Raw genomic sequence first — 21981 nt, forward strand, 5'->3', positions numbered from 1 at the left:
AAGATTTCTCGCGCGGAAATAGATAGCGCTCAAGGATCTGTTTCTATCCTTCGAGCATTTCATTTCTGTGCGAAAAGAAATACGCAGGATTTTCTTATCGTCGCGCATTAATCCGCGCGACTCGATAATCAACTTGCAACCTCGACTCGGAGTTGTTATTTTTCGAATAGGAAGCGACCGTTTCCGTGTGCGCAGATACACGCGAGAAAGAAAACGCAAGGAAAACAACGCGTATCAGCGGAGAAGAAATCTATGGAAGCGTGAGCCTGAGTGCCTTTTATTCTTATTTTCTGACTGGCGCCAACTGATCGTCGTCATATCGGATCCGTGCAATTAAAGATTCAATTTCGCATGAAATTATGGTTATCCAGACTGGGGAAAACGACGTGTTATTACAGGTTTGTTCTGTCTGCTCTGTTTCTTCTTTTGCTGATGATTTTTTTTGATTTTCAGGTAAAGAAAAAAAAAAAGAAAGAAGAAAAAAAATGTTCACTGAACATTTGTCGAATATTATTGTTCGTGGCGGGAATAATTAAAACGTAATTGGAATAAAAGTATGGAAAAAAAGGATTTTAAAAGCAAAGGTAATAAACAATACGCTTTTGAATTTAGGATTACGATATGAAAATGTGAATGCATCTGAAACTTTGGATCGGATATTATCCATCGTATATAACGTATACGAATCGGAGCTGGATAGATTAACAAGTTTTAATAACATTGTTAGAAAGGTAGAATGCTTTTATGGAGTTACAACAACGGTAACCACGAGGTATCAATCTTCTCGCATTGCATAAATTAACTTTGCACCGCGATTGAATGCGATGCAAGTTGAAAGGAGATTCATCGTATGCAAATTGACGATCGATTGTCGAGAACCGTAGGGTGAATTATACCCATGTTGGCCTACGTTATGGCTGACAAAGGCATATACAGCTGGTATAGCTATCATCCGAATGCTTTACGAGCCGACGTAATAATCAAACGATCCAGAAAGTTGCAGTTTACAAGTTACAATCATTTATACACGTGCATACACGTATATTCGTTCGGAAATATTGAATTAAAGTTCCGTTTTATTCTGATCGAATATGTGATATGTATATGTATATAATCTTCTCCATCGTTATTGTATCCATCGATCGATTTTAATCGATCGATAAGTTTTGATAATTGATACTAGGCTTCGCGCCAATTTTTGATCATTAGAAACATTTTAAATTCAGATATTTACAGAATTTATTTAACCGGTTATATTTTAAAAAGACGTGATATTTTTCTATTCGATTTATATACATAATAATAAACGGTAATTAATTAAGATAATTCGTAATACAGATTGCGGCAAGGCCATCGATAGGCCGCATCATCACGCGAACGGCAGCACGGTTAGCAAGGTAAATAACAAGAGACGACGATGGCATCTTCAGTCCGGCAATTATATCGAAGCGAAAGGTGGATACTTTTGATCGAACCTTGAACGTTCGCGTGAAGCGATTTTCTCGCGATGCTCATCGCGTATCCATATATACTCGGTTGCACAACCAGTCCGGAAACGCTTTATTGATGGTTAATTGTTTGCATTGTTATCTTGCGTCGACATAACGGTTATGGAAATTCTACGGAAAAAAACGAAATTGCCTTTCTAACTAAATCGTGAGCTCTTGGATTTCAATCTGTCGTAATTTCGATTGGTTAAATATTTTCGTCACGTTGATTAATTTTAATGAAGTTTAATGGTCTAATCGTTGACATTGGTTTATTAAAATGTGCAATTGACGTCGTTGATGGCTTTTTAATCAGGTTTATAAATAATTAATCCATGATTATCTATATGTATTTTGTATATGATTATCTGTTGGTATTTTTTTTTATTTAAATTCTCATAAAATAGAAGGAAAAAAAAAGATTTTCCTTTTTACTTTAAAAATATATTAGCTACATCCGATTTCGAATTATGATGTTATAATTACAGAGATTCTTATTATTCGTGTCAATTCTAGATTTCGCACGATTAATTTTATATTCAAAACGGTTTTATGCTTGGATGATTTAGTATTACAATTTTTCATTATTTTCTTATCTTACTTATCTTACGTAAGTTCATTTGAAAATAAATATTATTTATCATTATAAATTTTCCTTTTTTATTATAAAATTTTATTTAAAATTATTTTATTATAAAATTGTTATATTATACAAAGGATAGAATTTAATTTGTTTTATTAAAAATTTTATATTTGTTTAATATTAAAAAAAATTCTAATGTTAAAATTTCTAAAATTCAATATTATTTATATATTATAAAATATTTTAAATTAACTTTATTTGCAAATGAATCGATTCGCGCCATTGAACGTCTACTTATACCGACGGTAGATGGCGTTGTTTCAAGCTTTTATACTTCTGTTGTTCTCTACGAGATGGTAATCTGTATCATTTCCCCAGTGTTCTTCAGTGTTTAGTGTTTTTTAGAATTTTTTTTATTAAAAATCTTCACATTTTTGTGAATGAAAACATTTTATTATTTTTATTTCACGTGTACTCCGTTTCTTCGATAATAAAAACTTATATGACGGATCCTAACCTATCGAAGAAATTTCTGCACGCCTGTCAAAGTGGAGACTTATCAAGAGTAGAAACTCTTGTATCCAAATATGATATTCAAGATTGGACATTCTTCCGGCATTTGTCTTCTGGTGACACCGCTTTGCATGTTGCTACTCGTGCGGGTCATTTGAATATCGTTCGATATTTATATGAAACTTTCGAGAAACCAGACTTTAAAGTCGATGTTGCCAATAAAGATATGAAAAGACCATTGCACGAGGCGGCACAATTTGCTCGTAACGATATCGTGAAGTATTTAATTGAAAAAGGTGTCTTTTTTCTCTCTCTCTAACATTACTTTTCTTTTATTTTACTAATACTAAATTATTTTCTTTTAAAGGTGCAACCATAGACGCATTGAAGCGCGCTGATTGGACACCACTCATGCTGGCTTGTACAAAAACCGGAAACGATGCGTACGAATGCGTTGCCGCGCTTTTGAAAGCAAAAGCGAACCCGTTTTTGCGAAATAAAGACGGATGGACACCGTTACATTTGATTTGTCGTTCTGGCAATAAAGATGCGTTTGATTTATTGGTGAATCAGTTTACTAGATGCATCGACGATCGAACGAATAATGGCCGAAGCGCTATACACATTGCTGGTAATAATTTTTATGCAATGTATTTTAATATATATGAATCGAAGAATATTTTAATACGTCTATAATTATAAATTCTCTAATTTTTTAGCATTTCACGGACACGAAGATTTAGTCGATCGACTTTTGGCGCTTAATTCGAATTTTCTGAATGCGCGAGATTCCACTGGATCCACTCCTCTTCACGAATCTGTTAAAGGAGGTCATCTAATCGTGACGAAACGATTAATAGATTTGGAAGCTGATGTTAATGCTACAGATAATGTTGGCCAAACCATCTTACACGTAGCAGCTATAATTGGAAACGAAGAAGCTGTGAAAGACATTTTAGAAAATTAATCGAAAGAGTAAGTAAAAAGAAACAGGGGATTAAATAAATTGCTCTCTTTTTTTGATTTCTTTTTTTTTTTTTTTTATGTACAATTAGGAAATTTTCTAAACTAAGAGAAAAATAAGACTTTTTTTTTTTTATTCAGAGATTGGTACACATTTATTTATCCTTTTTTTCCTGTATCAGACAGTCTTAAAGAAGCATACAAAAATGAAGAAACGGAGGCTCTTAGTAGATCGGAGATACCTAGATTTTACATTCTTCTTGTTCATTTGTATTTTTCTTTTTCTTCTTCCTCTTCTTCTGCTTGTTCTTCGGTCTTTCTCTTCCTTTTCATTTGTAGCGTGCGCAGGCAGGCGATGATTCACGGGAAACTTACGCGTAATTACATGCTAAAACCGTGTCCGTGTATTTTTTCCTTTATAAACACGTTCGTTAAATATCACTTATTAAACAGGGAACATAAATGGTAAAGATCACAGAATTTTTACGAATTCTATGTGAATATGAATCGTGCGCCGGTTTATTTTTCAAAATTCTGTAATTCGATCGTTGTTTTTTTTTTTTGCTTCTTCGTGTCTTTGGATAAAATAGTTCGGTAAAAAGCCGATTCGAAAAATATTCCAATACTTTCAAAGGATGAGCGAGTGGGGAAGGGATGAGATGATCGGTGCACATACGTGAATACCGTGGCGAGGGAGCGTTCCTATTTTTGTGGATTTATTTTCCGCAATTGCTTTGAATTTCCTTTCACTCACCGTTCCAATGCATTTTTTCTTTTTCTTTTTCTTCCTTTTTTTTTTTGATCTTTCTTTCCTCTCGTTTAACTTTTTCTTTCTTTCTTTCTTTCTTTCTTTCTTTCTTTTTTCTCTTTTTGTACGCGAAATAAAAACTTAATCGCTAAGTATCTCGAGGGATGACACGATTGTGGTTGGTTTGGAAAATTGTTTACGCGATGCTGCGGACGGGAGAACAAGGATGAAAAGTAAAGAAAGACAGCGCATACGATTGAAAGGAACATCTCGAAATTGGACAATATGGACAGATGTGTCGATGTCGATCAGAGAGAGAGAGAGAGAGAGAGAGAGAGAGAGAGAGAGAGAGAGAGAGAGAGAGAGAGAGAGAGAGAGAGAGAGAGAGAGAGAGATCAGCCTCGCGTGAAAAGAGGAGAAGGATCGAGATGACGGGCGAGGGGGGTGAGAAAGGAGGGAAGGGAAGAGAATGTTTATATTTATAAAACGGCTAAGGATAAAACATGCATTGTATATCTGTCCATCTGATTAATTGTTTGCACATTTCCATTCTTAATCTTTTTTCTTTCCCCTTCTATTCTCCAATCTTCTTTCCCCTCTCTTCCGCTTTGTCTACCTTCGTGTTCTTCTTCTTTTCCCTATGAATTTTCCATTCATTCGTTTAACAGTAACCTAACGCACGGGACGAGTGCTTGAGTTCATCATATTTAATCTTTTTTACATTCCCTCTTTCTTCCGCCGAACTTACGTATTATATTTAATCGATCTTTCTTTTTTTTATTCGTTTTTTTTCTTCATCCATTTGTTATCCTCTCTTTAGTGGAGTTCGTTTATAAATATCCAATGATTATTTGGGCTCTCATTTAATATTGTTATTATTATTATTTTTTTTGTTTCTTTTACTTCCTCGCTTAATTTATTTACACATTAACTAATTACGCTTGGGACTTAAGTTAAACCGCCTCACGCATCCGCCATCACGATAATAGTCACTGTAATATCCACTACTTACTAATAACTTGTCTTATCTAGTGTATTCTTTTCTGTTTTCACATCGATCGTCTCGGTCGCCTCTCGTTCTTTTTTTTTTTTCAACCTCTCTTTCTCATCATTTCCTCATGCACACACAATTCTCTCTTTCGCACTTTTCTTCACCGCACTTTTCTCTTTTTTTTCTTTTTTCCCATTTACATTACAACGTGTTCAACATGTACAAAGCCCTATTTACATTATGTACACCTCATTTCGAGATTTTTCCAATGATAATGTTTCTCGCTCTCTTTCTCACACACTCCCTCTCCCCTTTCGCACGCAACAAATCCTCAAACCGGTGCGTTCTCTTTCCCTTTTCTTTTTTTCAATATGGCCCGCCGGTTACGCCGGTTACGTTGTCAATGCAAGAAAAAAAAAACGAAAGAAGGAAGAATAAAACGAAGGAGAGAGAGAAAAACAAAAAAAAAAGAACGGTACAACGCAATTACGCAAATTCGTAAATCGATTGCCTATTCGTCCAGGCACAAATGCGCTCGAGATTGTTCCCGTCTACTTGGCTCGTAGTACACCTTCCCATTTATCCCCTTTCGTCTCTTTCGATTACAAGTCGAACGGATGGAATGTGGCTGCGTTTACGATACATTATCCGGTAGTGGTACTCGTTCCATGGGCAAGACCTTTCGCTCGTACAAAATTCATAGAATCTATAAACTCTGTCGCACGGCGGACAGAGGCGCAGGATTCGAGACGCGACGACACAAGGAAGGAAACGAAAATTTATTGCAACGGCTTGTGTGATCCACGCGTTCGTTCAGAGTTGAACGAAACGAAATTTTAACCGAGTTATATATCGATCACTCGGAATGTCGCCGCGTATCGTATCGTCGTGTCTCTCACGGTTAAAAACATTTAACGAACGACGCACGAAGGCTTCAACGTATATCGAATGGTTCAAATTCACGACTTCGTATCGTGATTCTTGTAAGAAATCTTCTGTGAAATCGCATAGAGTTAGTTATTATTATTTTGATTAAACGACGCGAAATCTCGAAGACTCGATACGACGATACCCGATCAACTTTAACACTTGGTGCGTTGCTCTGTAATTGACTGAAAAAGATATCTCGCTCGGTTGTTGTTTCCTTATCGTGACGACGAAGGAATGTAAAAGTGGAACGAAAAAAAAAAAAAAAAAAAAAGAAAGAAAAAGTAAAATGTATAAGATACCAAAAATTCGATTCTCTTTTTGTGTGACGCGACACTGTTCGGATGATGGTTTCGAATGGCGAGCGACCGAGTACAAACTTCTGGTTTTATTCGCTTGACGTGAATAAACGAAACGAGACGTTAGAATTTCGTGGCAAAATGGAAATGATACATTAATATTTACATACTCGATGTATTTTCGTTCTACCTTTAACATCGTGGACAGAAACGGTTTCCGGATGCGCTTGTCATCTCAAACTACGCGTTGTGCGAAGGATCTCTAAAAACTGGAAAAACCAAGATAACTGCGCGAATGGGTTCTCGCGATATCAAGAATGAGCAATTTACGTTTCATAGAAGTCGGAGGAAACGTTCGTAACGCTTAGCATTAGCTACGCTGGTACCCTTAAACGCTGATTATCGCTATTTATAATTCGCCTATAGACTTATTTTCGCCTTAACGTACGATTTGCCGGAGAGAAGGATCACGGCCGGCCCGGCTGAGCAGAGAAATAAATTAAAGAAAAAAAAAAAAAAAAAAAAAAGGAAATGATATGTAAAAAAAAAAAAGAAAAAAGGAAAAAAAAAAGAACCGAGAGAAAGAATATATTGAATTCACTGTATTCGCGTATTCCTTTGAACAGGAAACGGAAATTCGAACGCTTTAACCTCGATTTAAAGGACGTTTTACGATTTAACAAATTTTCTCATATTTGGCGTACGAAGGGCCATGATACGATTAAAAAGAAAAATAAAAATAAAATAAAAAGAAACAAAAGCTTGGAAAAAGAAGAACCTTGTCTCTTTGCAGTTAGTTAGTTAGTTAACCCAACATATCTTTCTCCTGTTATATCGGTTCGAGACGAACATCGAGCCAAAAATGGCGCGTCGAGAGAGCTCGACGTTCGTCGCGGCTGATATCAACGCTTCCGTTTGTCGACGATGGATCTTCTTTGCAAGCACAAAATTTCGCCCCTTTCGATTCGATGATCGAATGACAGCGAGTTCATCCCCGATCGATCATCTCGATACGTCTCGAATTTCGTATTTCGTTCGAGCGTTGTTCGCTGATCATCGGATCGTCGGATCTCAACACGAGTTGCTAATTACACATTAGATAACACTCACGGATGATAAAAAATAAATAGCGCGCGGGTTCCCTTAGTTACACATTAGATTACGCGATTACGACATATACCTTTTTGTTCTTTAAAAAATAGTAAAAAACAGTGACTAAGTTTTTTTTTCCGCTTTTTCCATGTCGCTCGGAAAATCGCTTTGTATCACTATATATATAATATATATATATATATATTTATATATATATACTTGTTTCGTACAACTCTCGCCCACTTTTCTCTCTCGTATTTTTTTTTTTGTTTATGTATATATATATAATATCGTTACTGTATACATACATATACATTTATATATATATATATCATTTTTTTTATTTATAAAAATAACATTCTGGGACTAAAACGTAACGTTCCAAAGCAATGTACAGTGAGGAGCTGGCTGGGACGACCGATAAAGGTACTTTTTTTTTTTTTCTCAACCGCGGTTAACGTTAAACTACAATCTTCCTTACTCGTTTAAAATGAACATTCCTTTCCGTTCTTTCTTTCTTTTTTTTCCTTTTCTTTCCTTCTGTCTCTCGAACTCGAAGATTTTCTTTTCTTTTTTTCTTTTTTACAATCTCACGAATAAATCGTTACCTTCCGAAGCAGATCGTGTCGCAGAAATTTTCACGAAAGCTAAATCTGGCGACTTTAGAAGTAACTCTACGATACGATCACTAATGTAACGCGATAATGATTAATCGAAGTAAGCGTCGATCGATTATTTTTAAGTTTAACTTTAGTTTTCTTCGTATGGCGAGGTCGATATCGATCAGCAATTCCGCGATATGTCATCGAACGCTGTCCCTCCCCCCTCCCTATCCCCCGGTTCGATGAAAGTCGAGACGTTCGAAAGGAAACATTGGCTTCAGATTCCTTTATCGTGTCGTCGTTGATTCCCTTCCGGGGATCCAAATCGAATTCTCCCTCTCTCGATCGAACGACCCGTTAACGAACGATTTTTTCCCCCCCGCCCTCGTGTATCCGCAAACATTCTCATCGATCTCGATATGTCTCATTATTATTATTCTCGAATCGTTTTTCTTTTTTTTTTTTTCTTCGTTAACGAGCGTAGCCAGCATCGACGAGATCATCGAGGAAGAAATTTCACCTCGATCTTACGTAAACGCGTACGGAGGACAGGCTTCGAGGAATAATAATCGATAACGAACGGGAACAACATCCTGAAGAACGGAAGGAAAATAATTAATCTCCAACATTATTACGAGCGTTAAACGATCATCTCGTACGAATCATTGACAATCCGTACACCTCGAAACCTCGAGCTCTGTAAGCGTTCCCTGTAAACAGAATCTTAAGTATACCTAGAAGAGGACTCGTCACGTTTTATCGTTCTCCGTACGACATCGTATCCGCGTCAATGAGCCAATTCCAAAGCCCGAGCACAGCTTCAACGACGGTACAACGACGATTATCGATTAACTTCAACAAGATGTTCGTGATTGTTCTTTTTTTTTTTTCTTTTTTCTTTTTTCTTCTTTTTTTCCGTAATAATTCACACTATCGTACACAGATCCTCGGCGTTTTTTTTTCGTCACACACTCGCACGAACTGGAGACGACAGACACGTCCGTTGGCGTGGACTTCCGCCACGCGGGTGCACGCAATTCTCGAAAAGGAAAAAAAATATATATATATAAACGGAAACAGAAACAAAGGAGAGTCGAGAACGGCCGGCGAGGGCCGTGCCCGCTTATGGCTAAGAAACGCGGCAACCAGAGTCGCGTTTTAAGTTTGAGCTAGAAACTCGTTCGCGATTCTCGTTCATCCGTGCTGAACGCGGTAGAGAGACGCGTCGATCGTATCGTGGACCTTTGTTCGTATCAGGAACGAAGCACCGTTGATCAAAGAGGGATCGACGATCCCTGCTCGGAACGCACGTGTCGCGAGAGACCCGATCCTCGAAGAGTAACGAAGAAGCGCACGATCGTGTTCCATCGATCGTTCCCCGATTGCCACGAAAACGGCGTCGCCTCGAGAGCGAGAAAGCTTATCCATCATCCCTCGTGCAGGAAGACGAGGAGGAGGACGACGGGACGGCGCCACCGGGGGCCGTCCTAACACTCGCTGTACGAAGGGGGTGGCATCCCGCGGCCGGTATACATGTCCGTCTGCGGCTGCAGATGACAGACGACCGTGTGCCCGTCCAGAACCGCGACTGTTCTCGTGTGATCCGGCTGAGGCGGTATACCGTAACTGGCCGGAAGCCGGGGCAGCTCGCCCCTCTCGTACCATGCCTGCTGTTTTCTCAGCTTCTCCCAACAAGTGTTGAGTGTCCTCTCGAACGCGGGGCTGTACTCGTCACAATGGATATTCCCTCCTCCGCCCCCGCGATCCGTCAGCGTTTGCCCGTAATGCATTAGATTTCTATCTGTGGCGGGCGAGTAAGGGATCAACGGCCTGTGATCGCCGTAACTTCTCGACGATTGCCTGCTCATGTCGCTCTGCCTCCTGCCATCCTCGTCGGACATGTCTGAGACTTGGATCTCGCCGCCCCCACCTCCCCCACCTCCCCTCTCGATCTCCTCGTAAACGGGCTCGTCCTCGTTGGCCAGGTCCCGCGGCAGGTGCACGTGCTGGCCGTGGTGGGCGTGCAGCTGATGATGGCTCGGCCCGTTCACGCGCCCGTCGATTATCTCCGTGTATTTGTGCTTGTAAGGCAACGCGGCTCGCCTGCCGCCCCCGCCGCCGCCGGTCGTCCTGTTGCCGCTCATCTCGTTCCCCTCGTTGATCCCCCTCGCGCCGCGGTTCCGCCCGGAGTGGCCCAGGGTCATCGTGTTGTGCGTCCTGGGCGAGTCTTCCTGCTCGGAACCGCCGTGCCCGGAGTCCCGGGAATACGATTTAAAAGAAATGTTCTGCGGGAGAGACAGATTAAGATCTCGTGAGTGACTGCGAGACGTTGACGAGTCGAGGGTCGTCGGATTATTAGAGTGTTGACGACGGAAACAAGACAGACTGGTGATCGACAAGTGTGAGTTGGTACGGTGACGAGGGGAGGAGGAGGGATCGGTGGCGAGCGCGCGAACCAAGATCCTCGCGGAGATTTCTGCAGAGGTTTTTTTCAAACAAAAAATATTTTCGACGTTTATTTCGAAGGGAAGTAGTTTCTGTTCGATGCGAGATCGCAGGAGAATTACGAGGATCTTGTTCGCGCCGAGTTATATAAAGGGTGGCGACGAGTCTCATCGAGGACCCAACCTCGATGATCTCGGGGATGTTTCACAAAATCCACGAGCTCGCATGCATGGTCGAAGGAACGGGCGAGAAGATTCGGTACGTGCTGTATGATATGTACAAAGGCTATGATCATGAGGAGACACGTTTCGTAGCATCGTCATTCTCTCGCTACGGAATGAACGAAAACGTAAAAGAAAGAAGAAAAACACACACACGCACACGCACACACACACAACGAGCTACGCGTTCGTAAAAAGTACAGGCGTTTTCTTTATCTTTGAAAAAACTGAACATCGGTTTTATACGTGTGAGTGTACGTACGATTCTTCGCGATCATCGTCGAACTCGGAACCACAATGAACAATTTTCTCTTGAGAAGAAAAATGTCCTCTCGTTTATTATACGTTTCGATTACTTGGTTAAAATCGTTTCCAAAGAGAAAAAAAAAACCGAAGAGATTCTGAAGGTTTCGAAAACGAATATGATCGCAAACGAATGTGATTGAACAAAGAAAAAGGGGGGAGAAGGGGAGGGGTTGCAAGCTCTCGTTTGATGGAACATTTTTTCACCGGAATTTATCCCCACACCTCCATGCGATTTTCGAAGCAAAGGTTTCTCTAATCTCGATTCGCGCGAGGTGTCCTCTAAGTGTGCAAAACGTGTCTTTCTAGGTGCTTGTCATTAATAAAATATAAACCGAGAAACGGTTAAAGGAAACGAGAGAACGGTATGGTGAACTAAAAAACGTGAGAGAGAATGAATGGAGAGAATGGAAAAAACAAAAAATGAAAAAATCATGGCACACCATGCAATCAATTAGAGAAACAATGGCGTAAAGAACATAGTGAGAGAAAAAGGAAAGTTCGAACGAAACAACACGACACGAGCGAGCGAGCGAGCGAGCGAGCCTTTTTTTTTTCTTTCTTTTCTTTTTAGCTGCGGTGAGTTAGTTACCTTCCACATGAGGTTTTTGTTAAGGTGGCCCCAAGTGGCGGTGGCAGATTTGGGGATATTGGGAGCTGAGGGTAAGAAGGCGTGACGGGCGTAAGGCAGGGTCGCCACGATGTGAGCCTCTGTCGAAGAGGATTCACGTGGCGCTGTTACTGCCGGCTGCCTATCGACAATCGCCCAGCTTCGACCGGACGCCAAGTACTGTAAAAATCGAACCATTCGCCGTTCCCTCTTAACCCTTCGTTTACTGATACGGAATGGGGATGAGATCGAGTGTTGTGTCCTCGATGAATCTGTGTATAGACATGTATATATATATATAATATACATGTCTGGATTCAAGCATTTTTTTTTCAAGGGAAATGTCGTTTGGAACATATTTCTTGTTGGGATCGTGTGTCCATACGAACGTGGAAAAAATTGTCGTGAAGGAATTGTTATCAGCTATCAGTATTACAATTACAATTTTTGTAATTTTGTCGTATAATAATGTAATTGGAAGTTACGTCGGGTCGATGATAGTCGATTAACCGTGCGCTGTAATACACGAGAGTATAATACGCTCAGCAGACAATACTCGAAAGATCAAGTGATTAAACATTGGAGACACAATAGGGTAACACAATGGAACATCGATGTCTCGAGAGAAACGTCGAGTGGAAAGGTTGCCATTATGATCATTAACTTGTTACTAATTGCCCGGTTCGTTTCAATATTTAATTAAAAAAAAAAAAAAAAAGCAAACAATTTACCAGTAAACAAAGGGTTACTCGAAATTCTCGGGCAAAACACCTTGCTCCTTAAAAAAATTCACCCGTTTTTTCAATTTCGACGTTAAAAGCTACCCACGTTTCTTTCCTTATCGATCGAGAATTTTCTTTCCTTTCCTCCCCCTCCCGCCCCTCCTCCTCGAAACTAATTAATCCGACGAGGTTGCTCGTGATAAATACGGTTGATGTGTAATCGTTCTCGCAAGAGAAGGAGAAGGATTAACCGGATTCTCGTGCGCGACACGGTTTAAAGAAGGCCTCTAAGAGCCTTCGAAAGCGTAGCGCATATGGACGAGATAAATCCGATGATATCTCGCGGAGCTGCAGTGCTCGCCGGAAGTGTGGCAGATTTAACTCGTAACACGGGCAAATCTACGATGTAACGGACTGAGATACGCGACGTCAGCACGCACATCTTGAACGAAGGTGTGCGTTTGTCCCGGACGACTGTACTACACGCATATTCGACCGTGTACGATTTCCAAGATTTTCCCGTTTCCGTTGCTCGAACATCGCGGCGAGGAAAATTCTGCGTGAAAATTCTGAAAAATTTAATCATTGATCTTGTCTCGAACGTTTACTATTCACGAATATTCAAATTTCTTCGTCCTCTCTCCTCCGATTTGATTCATTCGTTCGTATATCAATTTATTTAGTAAATTCTCAAGAATTTATCGATCTTGCCCGAACATGATCGATCGGTTCGTTGGTAGTCTCGAAAGGAGGAGTGATGGAGCAAGGTGAGGTGCAACGGAGATCGGGGGCGCGGGGGAAACGAGTCCTCTTATTTGTCCGTAATGAGATAACGTCGGGAACCGGCTCCTCGTTTGTGCGGTTGACGTGGAAGACGACCGGGCCCCGTCTCGTAGCCCCCAGAACGTATCATCGCTGGTGTCGAATAAAATTACTCCACGCACGACTTGCAAAATCTTTTTGGCAACGAAACCGATGAAAACCCAATTAATTCTCCACGTTCACTCGGCTAATTATAGATTTTTCGAGCTCGCGTCCCCGATTTAAAGGGCACGCCTGCGTCTCGAGCGCGAGCTGGATCGTTAAAGGTTTCGATGATCCGTGTTGATCCCCCTCTCCCCTGCCCCCTTGCCTCTCGTCGTGCGAGAATACGCACCTAGTGTTAATTAGCGAAAACGCACGGAGCGAGGGGAGAGAGAGAAAGAGAGAGAGAAAAAAAATAGGAAAAAAAAGAATGATTTCTGCGTCTCTTTATGCGTGTACGTGTGCGTATGTCTGCTGCGTTTGCTGCGCGTGTATACAGAGAGCAAAAGTGACGAAGAAGAAGAAGGGTACGTGTGTACGAGTTGTGCGTTGCGACAGGAGGTGTGAGAGAGATGTGAAATGTGAATTGATCGGTTCGGCGAGGTTTTTTTCTCGTCTTTTTTCTTTTTCTTTTCTTTTCTTTATATCTATATATATATATATATATATATATATATATATATATATATATATATATATATATATAGCTTTCTCTTGTCCTCGTGCTTAAGTAATCGGCCGTGTGACAAGCGTGAGCAGCCCAAAGAGCGTCTCGACGCTTGTGATGTGACGTGCGTTTGACAGGCTGTGAACCGAACCGAGAACATCGATCGGAGAGCGCGAGAATATTTTACGAGAAAAGGAAAACGAGAGAAAGAGTTAATTCGAGCGCTCTTCGATCGAACGATCGCTTGACAGTGAGCGGCTTAAAGATAGTAGATTTGGACTGCGTGGACAGAATTCGAAGAGAAAAAACGGGAGCAAATATCGTATATTCTTATGGACAAGAAAATATTTTCTATGTATATATATATATATATCGATCGTATTCTGTCCACGCGATTATAAGAATAACATTACACGCTCGTACATTACGAATCTTTCTCAACGTATATACTTCCTTTATGGTCTATGAAAATTCGTTTCAATTTCCTTAGTGACAGTATTACCGGTCGGCTCACGCATCAGTGCCTCGAGAGTAAAAAGGATAAGCGGCAAACAGGTTTGCGAGGAAGCCAGTGGCTGATACGCTAGAGCAGATGCTATTAGTCGGAATGAAAGATCTGTCTTCTCGAACCTTGCGATGCAAGCTATATTCTATTAATATTTTACGTGTTTTATATATATATATATATATATATATATATATATATATCTCACGTTAATATTTCAAAAGATAAAGTATATATATATATATATCACGTTAATATTTCAAAAGATAAAGAATTTTTTCAATGTTTCATTGGTGTTATTGAAACTATCGTTACGTTAATCGCGTCGATTTGCCGCGAGGGCATCGATGCGAAATAAAACAGCGAGCAGACAGAAAATTTGGATAGTTGTGCCGAAAGTGTAGCAGTTGAGTCGAGAGTCGTCGGAGGCGCAGCTGCGAAACCGATTCTACGAATCGTCGATGTTACAGATTCGTTACGTCTCTCGTAGCGTGATTATACCCGGCCGTGGACAAGTGCGTTTCGTTAACGATCTGAAATCATCATGTGAAATAAAATCTGAGGGGGGAGGGGGCGGGCGGGCGAGCCATCGTCGTGCAACGTCGTTGCTCGCGCTTCGCAATAAAAGTAACGTCTCGTGTGTCGAGACAAGAGGGGACGAAAGGAGGAAGGGAAGGAGGAGGGTACAAAGTAGCCAGCAACCGCGTTACACCAAACCCAGAGCCAGATAAGAAGCACGAAAATCACCATTGTTAGTAGGAGGGTCTTGCAAAATAGTACGTTCGCGTGTTTACAGGTGTGCAAAATCGAGCGAGAGAGCGTGCCATGTATTTTCTTTTCTTTTTTTTTCGCCTTGTGGTCGAGGACCGAATGCTATATTGCTTACCGCGCCGAGAATTCTTCTTCTCTCGTTCTTTCTCGTTTTTGCCGCTTCTCGATACACCGATATACCTTTTCCTTCCTTTTTTATCTCTACGTGCGTATGCATCCACGAGAAAATGGGACGGATCTCATTTTTTTAAATAGAGAGAAAGAGGGAGCGAGCGAGAGAGAGAGAGAGAGAGAGAGAGAGAGAGCGAGAGCAGCAGTTATGTACGAATACAAATTCATAAAAAATCATGGTGTTACGAAAATATTTTTATTTCTTCGGTTTTTCGGGTTTCGTTGAATGTTTGAATTGAAAGCATTTTTTTAATATCTTCCAAGCGCGTTCGAGCTCCACGTTAACAATTATACAACTGCAACAACCCGGAGTTGGATAGAAAAAAAAAAAAAATAAAATAAAAAAAAAAAGGGGAAAAAAATAATAGTGCACATCGTGCCGTCCGAGCATCGTTTATTTTTGCGAAAACCACGAGGCACGTGCGTTACGAGCCGTTCTAAAATTCGGTGAATTTACAGCGGTGTGCCATGGCAAATTCACGAACAAACGCAGCGAAAAAAAAAACAAAAAAAATACAACGGAAAGAGAGAGAGAGAGAGGAGTTTCAATGGTATACAATTGTACATATAATTGTCATACATAACGTGTCGTTCATTATATCCAGTCGGCTCGTGTCTAGTAATCTCTACCAAATCCGATAAATTCGGCCCGACAATTGGCAATAAATTTTTTTCAGAGAATACAACGACCGCACACATCCAACTGTGTTTATCGTTTCATCTACAACCGAATATCGTTGTTTTATCATACAAATCTATGGCATGACTACGTTCAATAATTTTTTTCCCTCTTTTTCTCTCTCTTTCTCCCTCTCTCCCTCCCTTTTTCTCAATTTCTCTCTCTTTTTTCCCCAAAATCAACTTTTGAATTTTCACATGCTTCCCTCTCTCTCTAAATCTACTCTAACTTTCTCGATATAATATATACATTTCTCTCTCTCTCTCTCTCTCTCTCTCTCTCTCTCTCTCTCTCTCTCTCTCTCTCTCTCTCTCTAAATTCAACGAGCGCGATAGAGCCGAAAGAGTCGAACGGTTCGTTAAATGCCTTTTTAGCTCGTCCCGTTCCGGAGCCAGTTTTTCGAGGTGGCGAAGCGATTCTCGATGACGTTAAAAAAGTGTTTCTGGCACGCGTCGCTTTTGAGCGGAACGCGCGCCCATTCGAAACGAGTCTCCCTCGACTAGGAGGGTCGAGGACACCCACTTCACAATTTATCCTGCAACAGACTTGGGGTAATATATTAAAAAAAAAAAAAAAAAAAAGAAAGAAGAAAGAAAAAGAGAAAAAAGAAAACGAAGAAGGGACGAAAAAGTGGAACGAAAAAACAAGATTGAATTAGCATGTACGAGCTACTATTATTAGAATAGATTCGACGATAATAGTTATGTAGCCTACTAGTTAACTACTAGTTGAATAAAAAGTTTCGAAATTCTCTTCATTTTCTTAAGCGCTGATCACCGAAAAAGAGAAAACTGTTTCTTCCGGAGAATGTATCTTGCGAAACGAATACGAGATGATAATAATAATTTATCAAAAAAAGGAAGACTGAATCGAGTAACTAGATTGAAACTTGATATCGAGAGAAGAAGAGGAAGTACGTATGTAGGAAGAACGTATCGGTGAAAACTTCGTGGTCGATGTGACAGAGGACGGTGACAATAGATGCATCGTTAAATCGAAGTGGAGGATCCGGCCGAAAAGCTCGATCGTTAGAACCGTGGAGTGGAAACCATTCCTCTTAATCGCGTGAATGATCGTGCAACGGACGAGAAAATATGAGTGGTTGGCTGGCATCTCTGGCCGGACGAAAGAATTCGACCGATAAAGGTGCAAAGAACCTTGGCGAACTTATCACAACTCGAATGGCTTGGCTGACGTTTCATAGAACGAGGGACAGAAACAAGATGGATAAAGAAAATGCGTTATTAATTCCAGTACCATTAATCATAGTTGCGTTACCGGCAGAAACAAGCGATAGTTGGAAACGAAGAATAATTAAAAATAATTAAAAATAGTATTAAAGAGCGAGTCAATAAGAATACAAAAGAAAACCAGCTTAGCTGAAAAGTAATATAAAAGAGCGAGCCAAAAAGAGAGAGAGAGAGAGAGAGAGAGAAAGAGAGATCTATTTTCTTTCATTCGTCCTCCTCCTCCGATCAAAAAAAAATTCCCTCGTATCGTATATCGTTTTTTCTCCGTGCGCGGACAAATTGTACGCATTTGATCGTGGAAAAACCGATGGAACAACCGTGCGATGAAATTGGTGGAAAATTTTCTCGGTTTGGTGTAGAAGCGGCTATCGGATACCTTGCTGAGCGGGATGCCTATTGTGGTTGCTAGGTGCCATCATGTGCATCTGGTGTGCCCCGACCGGCGACCTCAGCGACAAATTGTTCAGGTTCACGTTTATCGAAAGATTCGTATTGTTACAGGCGGCGGTCAGGTTGTTGTGATTGTTGGGCGGTGACGTGGTCGTTGTTGTACCCACATTGGAGGCGGCGTGCGGCGACAATCCGGAGCTGTCTGTGGTGGGCGCCGACGGATTCGACGAGGTGTTGTGAGAGCCGAAGTCCTTGCCGCCATTCGCGCCACCACCGCCGCCGCTGGTACCGGAAGAACCACCGGAGCTTCCGGCCACCGTCTTGGAGCACCTGAGGCACTTGGGCAACCAGGAGTGGCGGCGCACGAACTTCCTGTATTCCTTCCTCACCTGCAATGGCGAAGCAAACCCACCCCCCGAACGAAAGGTTTTTTTTTAACGGTGCACAAAGAACCAAGGCAAGTGCGAGCGCGCGTTAGTTTCTCGTTCGTCGTCGTAATGAATTAAGGAAAAAAAAAAAAAGTAAATAAAGAAAAAAGTAAAAATGAGGAAATAATCTTTTTGGAGGATGATCGATACGACGATGAGTATGCATTATATAAGAGAAACATGAATCGATCGAGTTTTTTTACGAAAGCGTTGGTGCTAAATTTTACAGATAAATCAGGAAAAGAGCGGTGCATCCTGCGGTGGCAACCAAAATGTAAATATTATTAAAAAAAAAAAAAAAGAAAAGAAAAATCAAGATAACGAGCTGCAAATTAATCTACAGGATCCCGGTTGATTCGACGAATAAACGTTGGGTGATTTTCGATTGCCACAGCACTTTATTTGAGACATCATTTTGTTGTTATCGTGATTGTTTGCGAGATATCATACGATGTCCAGATTACGTCACGTTTAACATGATTCTCTTCAAACGATTCTCTCGCTTATGGAATTACTTGCTACTTATATATAATATACGAAGAATCCGCTTTCGTACATCAGTGCATCGAATTCTCATGTTACAAGATCTTTGACTCGTGAGTAATTGTGTTTAACTATAAACCTTACGATAATAGAAACAGTTTTACAATCTTTATATATATAAATATCCAATTCGACAATTGAATCTCTGATTATCTCGGAACGTTGACAATAATATATATATATATTCGTTTGCTCTCGAAATCGTTTCGCGATTGTTTGATACAAAATTGAAAAATATATGTATATACGCATAATCAATCGAACAAATTATTATATTCAATAATAATAATAATAATAATAATAATAATAATTATAATTATAATTATAATTATCGTAATTAATCGATAACGATAACATTTTCTTCTCGCAATACTAATTGCTCGCTACTAATTAGGATGCCACGCGAATTGTCATTAACGAGATGGAGAAAGATGAAAGAATGAAGGATGATTGAACGAGGTGTTTTAAACGTCGGTTCAACACCGCGGCATAGACTTTTTCTTTTTTCTTTTTTTCTAAAGTAACGTGGACGTTTGGACCCCGACGTATTCCCTTACCTTCTCGTTCTGAACGCAATGGAACACAAAGATAAACAGCCCCTGCAGGCTATTCAATATGGTGAAGATGTACGCCATCGCTACGGATTCTTGGTTCAAGTAGAGAAGGCCGAAGGTCCAGGTGAGTCCCAGCAGAAAGACAAGGACGATCGCTCCTCTCAGCCATGCCCTATTGATAATTAATAAAAATATCATTTGATCAATCGCATCGAGGTTGGGGTGGAAAAAAAAAAATCAAGTGGAGCGAAATAATTGCGAGCGATGCTTAAAGGATCGTGAAGAACTATGAAAGAGCTATGTGAGTTCGTCGTATGAGGGCCGAGAGGGGGTGGAGCGTATGAACGGGCAATAGTATAATGAAACAAGATAAAAAATAATAAATAAATGCGAGGGAAGAGAAACGAAGAGAAAATGTGTGGAGGAGGGGGAGAGTGAAAGGAAACGATCTTTTTACGATCTCGTGCCATCGAAAGAATTAAGGTTAACGTGCTAAATGATGGATGATGGTGTGACTTTAATTCTAATAATTCCAATGCTACATTTGTCACGTTCTTATCGAAATGGAGCGGCGAGAACACGAAAGATTATCAAGGTACGACCGTTATGCACCCAACAGTGCACGCAACATTTCGAGCTACGCGACGCTAACTTGTACTAATGTTGCTCGTTTCTACACGCGTGCACGTTGTCGTGTATACCGCTCTCCAACAAAGCATTAGCATCGTTAATGTTCTCGCGTAGTTCCGAAGCGGTTGGCGTCCTATAAGCATCGCACACACCCTTACTAGTTCTCTACTACTTCTCTCCCTTTTTTTTCTCTCTTCGTCGTTCGTATATCCATACTCTTTCTCTCTCTCTCTTTCTCTCTCTTTCCCTCGTTTCTTTTCCCCCGTTCTTTTTTTTTCCCTCTTTCTCTCCCTCTTTTTCTCTCTCTCTCTCCTCTACTTCTTGATTCCCTGGTAACGATCTACGAAGACTACGATCTACCACGAAGGGGAGGAGGAATCGGGGATACCGCGAACTACACAGGTACTAGGCAGGTGTTTGTTACTTCTAATCTCGCGCGTATTCGCTAAGCTACTCTCAAATCAGGCGTTTACACCCGAAACTAAAGGGGTAAATACGGCATGCGGTTTAAATCGTCGTTATGTACTCAGAGGAAAGGCAAACGGCGTGACGTAACTAAGAGGAGTTCGGAGAATATCGATCGTCGTCATGTGTGTGTGTGTGTGTGTGTGTGTGTGTGTGTGTGTGTGTGTGTGTGTGTGCTCTCTGTCAAGCATATTATCACGAAGACACTTTGCTAAGTAAGCTGCTTGGTAATTGCAAATTGCTCAGGCTCTCGTTTAATAAATATGGAATAACACACATACATATATATATATATATACATATATATATATGTATATAATAATGACATTTGCGATTCCAGTGAGTCGCATCGATTATGAATTCTGATATATATGATCAGCGTGTTGTGAACTTCTCTTCGCGTACAAACTACTATGTTCTATCTTCTACATTCGCAAGAAATGTATAATAAAAGTAAAATATATATATATATAGTGATAATAAAGAAACAGTAATGTAAACGGTAGCATTGAATGAAAAACACAAGAGATTAATAAAAACAGTGAATGTGTTAAATGGTGATGAAATTAAAAGGCACGGATAACGACGATTATTAGTGTATTGAATGATGTTATATAATGAATGAACGAGAGGTGAGTAATAATAAAAATTGGTAAATATCTTACAAGTGCGCTTGCAATTTGTTGGGAAGAGCATTCTCTTCCTTTCCACTACCAACCAACCACGCCATGCAGAAGAATGTAGAACAGTGTAGACAGAAGTGGGTAGAAGATTTAATACAAAAATGAAACAAGACAGCAAAGTTAGGTGATTGTTCCGGCACCATTTCAATTAATTGATCATTAAAAAAAAAAAAAAAAAAAAGAAACTTATAATCCTTCTGATGCAATACTCGATCCGTATTCACTATTCTTTCTTTCTTCAACGCTGCTTAACGTTAATATACGGAATGGAGAAAATGTTCGACAACATCTTAATTACGTATAAATTGTTATAAGAAAGAAAAAAAAGAAAAAAAATGAAATACAATGAAATACAAAAAGGCAAAAGAAAAAAAAAACAGAAAAAAAATGATAGAGAGAAGAGACGAGTTTTTTTTACTGATAATAAAGCAGCTTCGATAATAAAACGAGTCGAGTTTGCAAGAGAATTTAACTACCATCACCAACATTTCCATATATTCCAGAAATTTATCAAGTTAACACCCTGTCGTTATTACTGTTTTTCTCTCTCTCTCACCCTCTCTCTCCCTCCCTCTCTCTCTCTCTCTCTCTTCATTCGACATATTTTTTGCTCGTTTCATTTAAATCACAAAAAAAAACATAGAGCGCAAGCTAATTATCATCGTACTCGTTCGATTGTTCGTGCGTCCAATTTTTCGATGAAGCATGACTCGACTGTGACGGCGTATTTATAATTATAATCACGTATATATGCATTTTAACGAGCGTCAAATCATAGATACACATTGTATATAATAAATATATACGTATATATATATATAAATATATATATACATATAATCATATCCATATAGATATATTATCTAAGATTTACATTAGCAATACAAGTGGTGTGTCGAACGAACGGAAATCTTGCGGTCATTCCAACACAGTAA

At 40.0% G+C, this 21981-nt stretch overlaps 2 protein-coding genes across 21 annotated transcripts in view; one reads left to right on the forward strand and one right to left on the reverse strand.

The window, feature by feature from the left end:
- The first annotated feature begins 55 nt into the window (after positions 1 to 55).
- LOC108002421 (ankyrin repeat domain-containing protein 16-like) lies at positions 56 to 21030 on the forward strand. Of its 6 annotated transcripts, none has more exons than XR_009830109.1 (6): positions 481 to 2879; positions 2951 to 3214; positions 3303 to 3558; positions 17855 to 18445; positions 18515 to 18767; positions 19109 to 21030. XR_009830109.1 is itself a non-coding variant. In XM_062076334.1 (5 exons), exons 2-4 carry the CDS (start codon positions 2573 to 2575, stop codon positions 3548 to 3550), a joined length of 819 nt encoding a protein of 272 aa, XP_061932318.1. In that variant the 5' UTR covers positions 56 to 398; positions 454 to 2572; the 3' UTR covers positions 3551 to 3558; positions 17855 to 18483. The 6 variants fall into 6 exon arrangements, 4 of the variants coding, with proteins under 4 accessions (XP_061932318.1, XP_061932364.1, XP_016919587.2 ...); XR_009830117.1 differs by having other exon boundaries at positions 17855 to 18200; positions 18401 to 18445; positions 18515 to 21030; XM_062076334.1 differs by lacking the exons at positions 18515 to 18767; positions 19109 to 21030 and adding an exon at positions 56 to 398 and having other exon boundaries at positions 454 to 2879; positions 17855 to 18483.
- LOC108002419 (latrophilin Cirl) overlaps positions 5148 to 21981 on the reverse strand; it is a 361012-nt gene continuing 344178 nt past the window's right edge. For 8 of the 15 annotated variants that reach the window (XM_062075120.1, XM_062074878.1, XM_062075257.1 and 5 more), the window contains 5 exons: positions 21029 to 21073; positions 19272 to 19440; positions 17911 to 18132; positions 11767 to 11964; positions 5148 to 10490 (listed from right to left, as the gene is read on the reverse strand). In XM_062075120.1, coding sequence (XP_061931104.1) covers positions 9693 to 10490; positions 11767 to 11964; positions 17911 to 18132; positions 19272 to 19440; positions 21029 to 21073 — 1432 coding nt within the window. In that variant the 3' untranslated portion in view covers positions 5148 to 9692. Of the gene's footprint in view, positions 10491 to 11766; positions 11965 to 17729; positions 18133 to 19271; positions 19441 to 21028; positions 21074 to 21981 lie in introns of all 15 variants that reach the window. The other 7 variants (XM_062075204.1, XM_062074988.1, XM_062075036.1 and 4 more) reach the window with 5 other exon arrangements.

Source organism: Apis cerana, linkage group LG1 (genome assembly GCF_029169275.1).
Source record: "Apis cerana isolate GH-2021 linkage group LG1, AcerK_1.0, whole genome shotgun sequence".
Lineage (NCBI taxonomy): Eukaryota > Metazoa > Arthropoda > Insecta > Hymenoptera > Apidae > Apis > Apis cerana.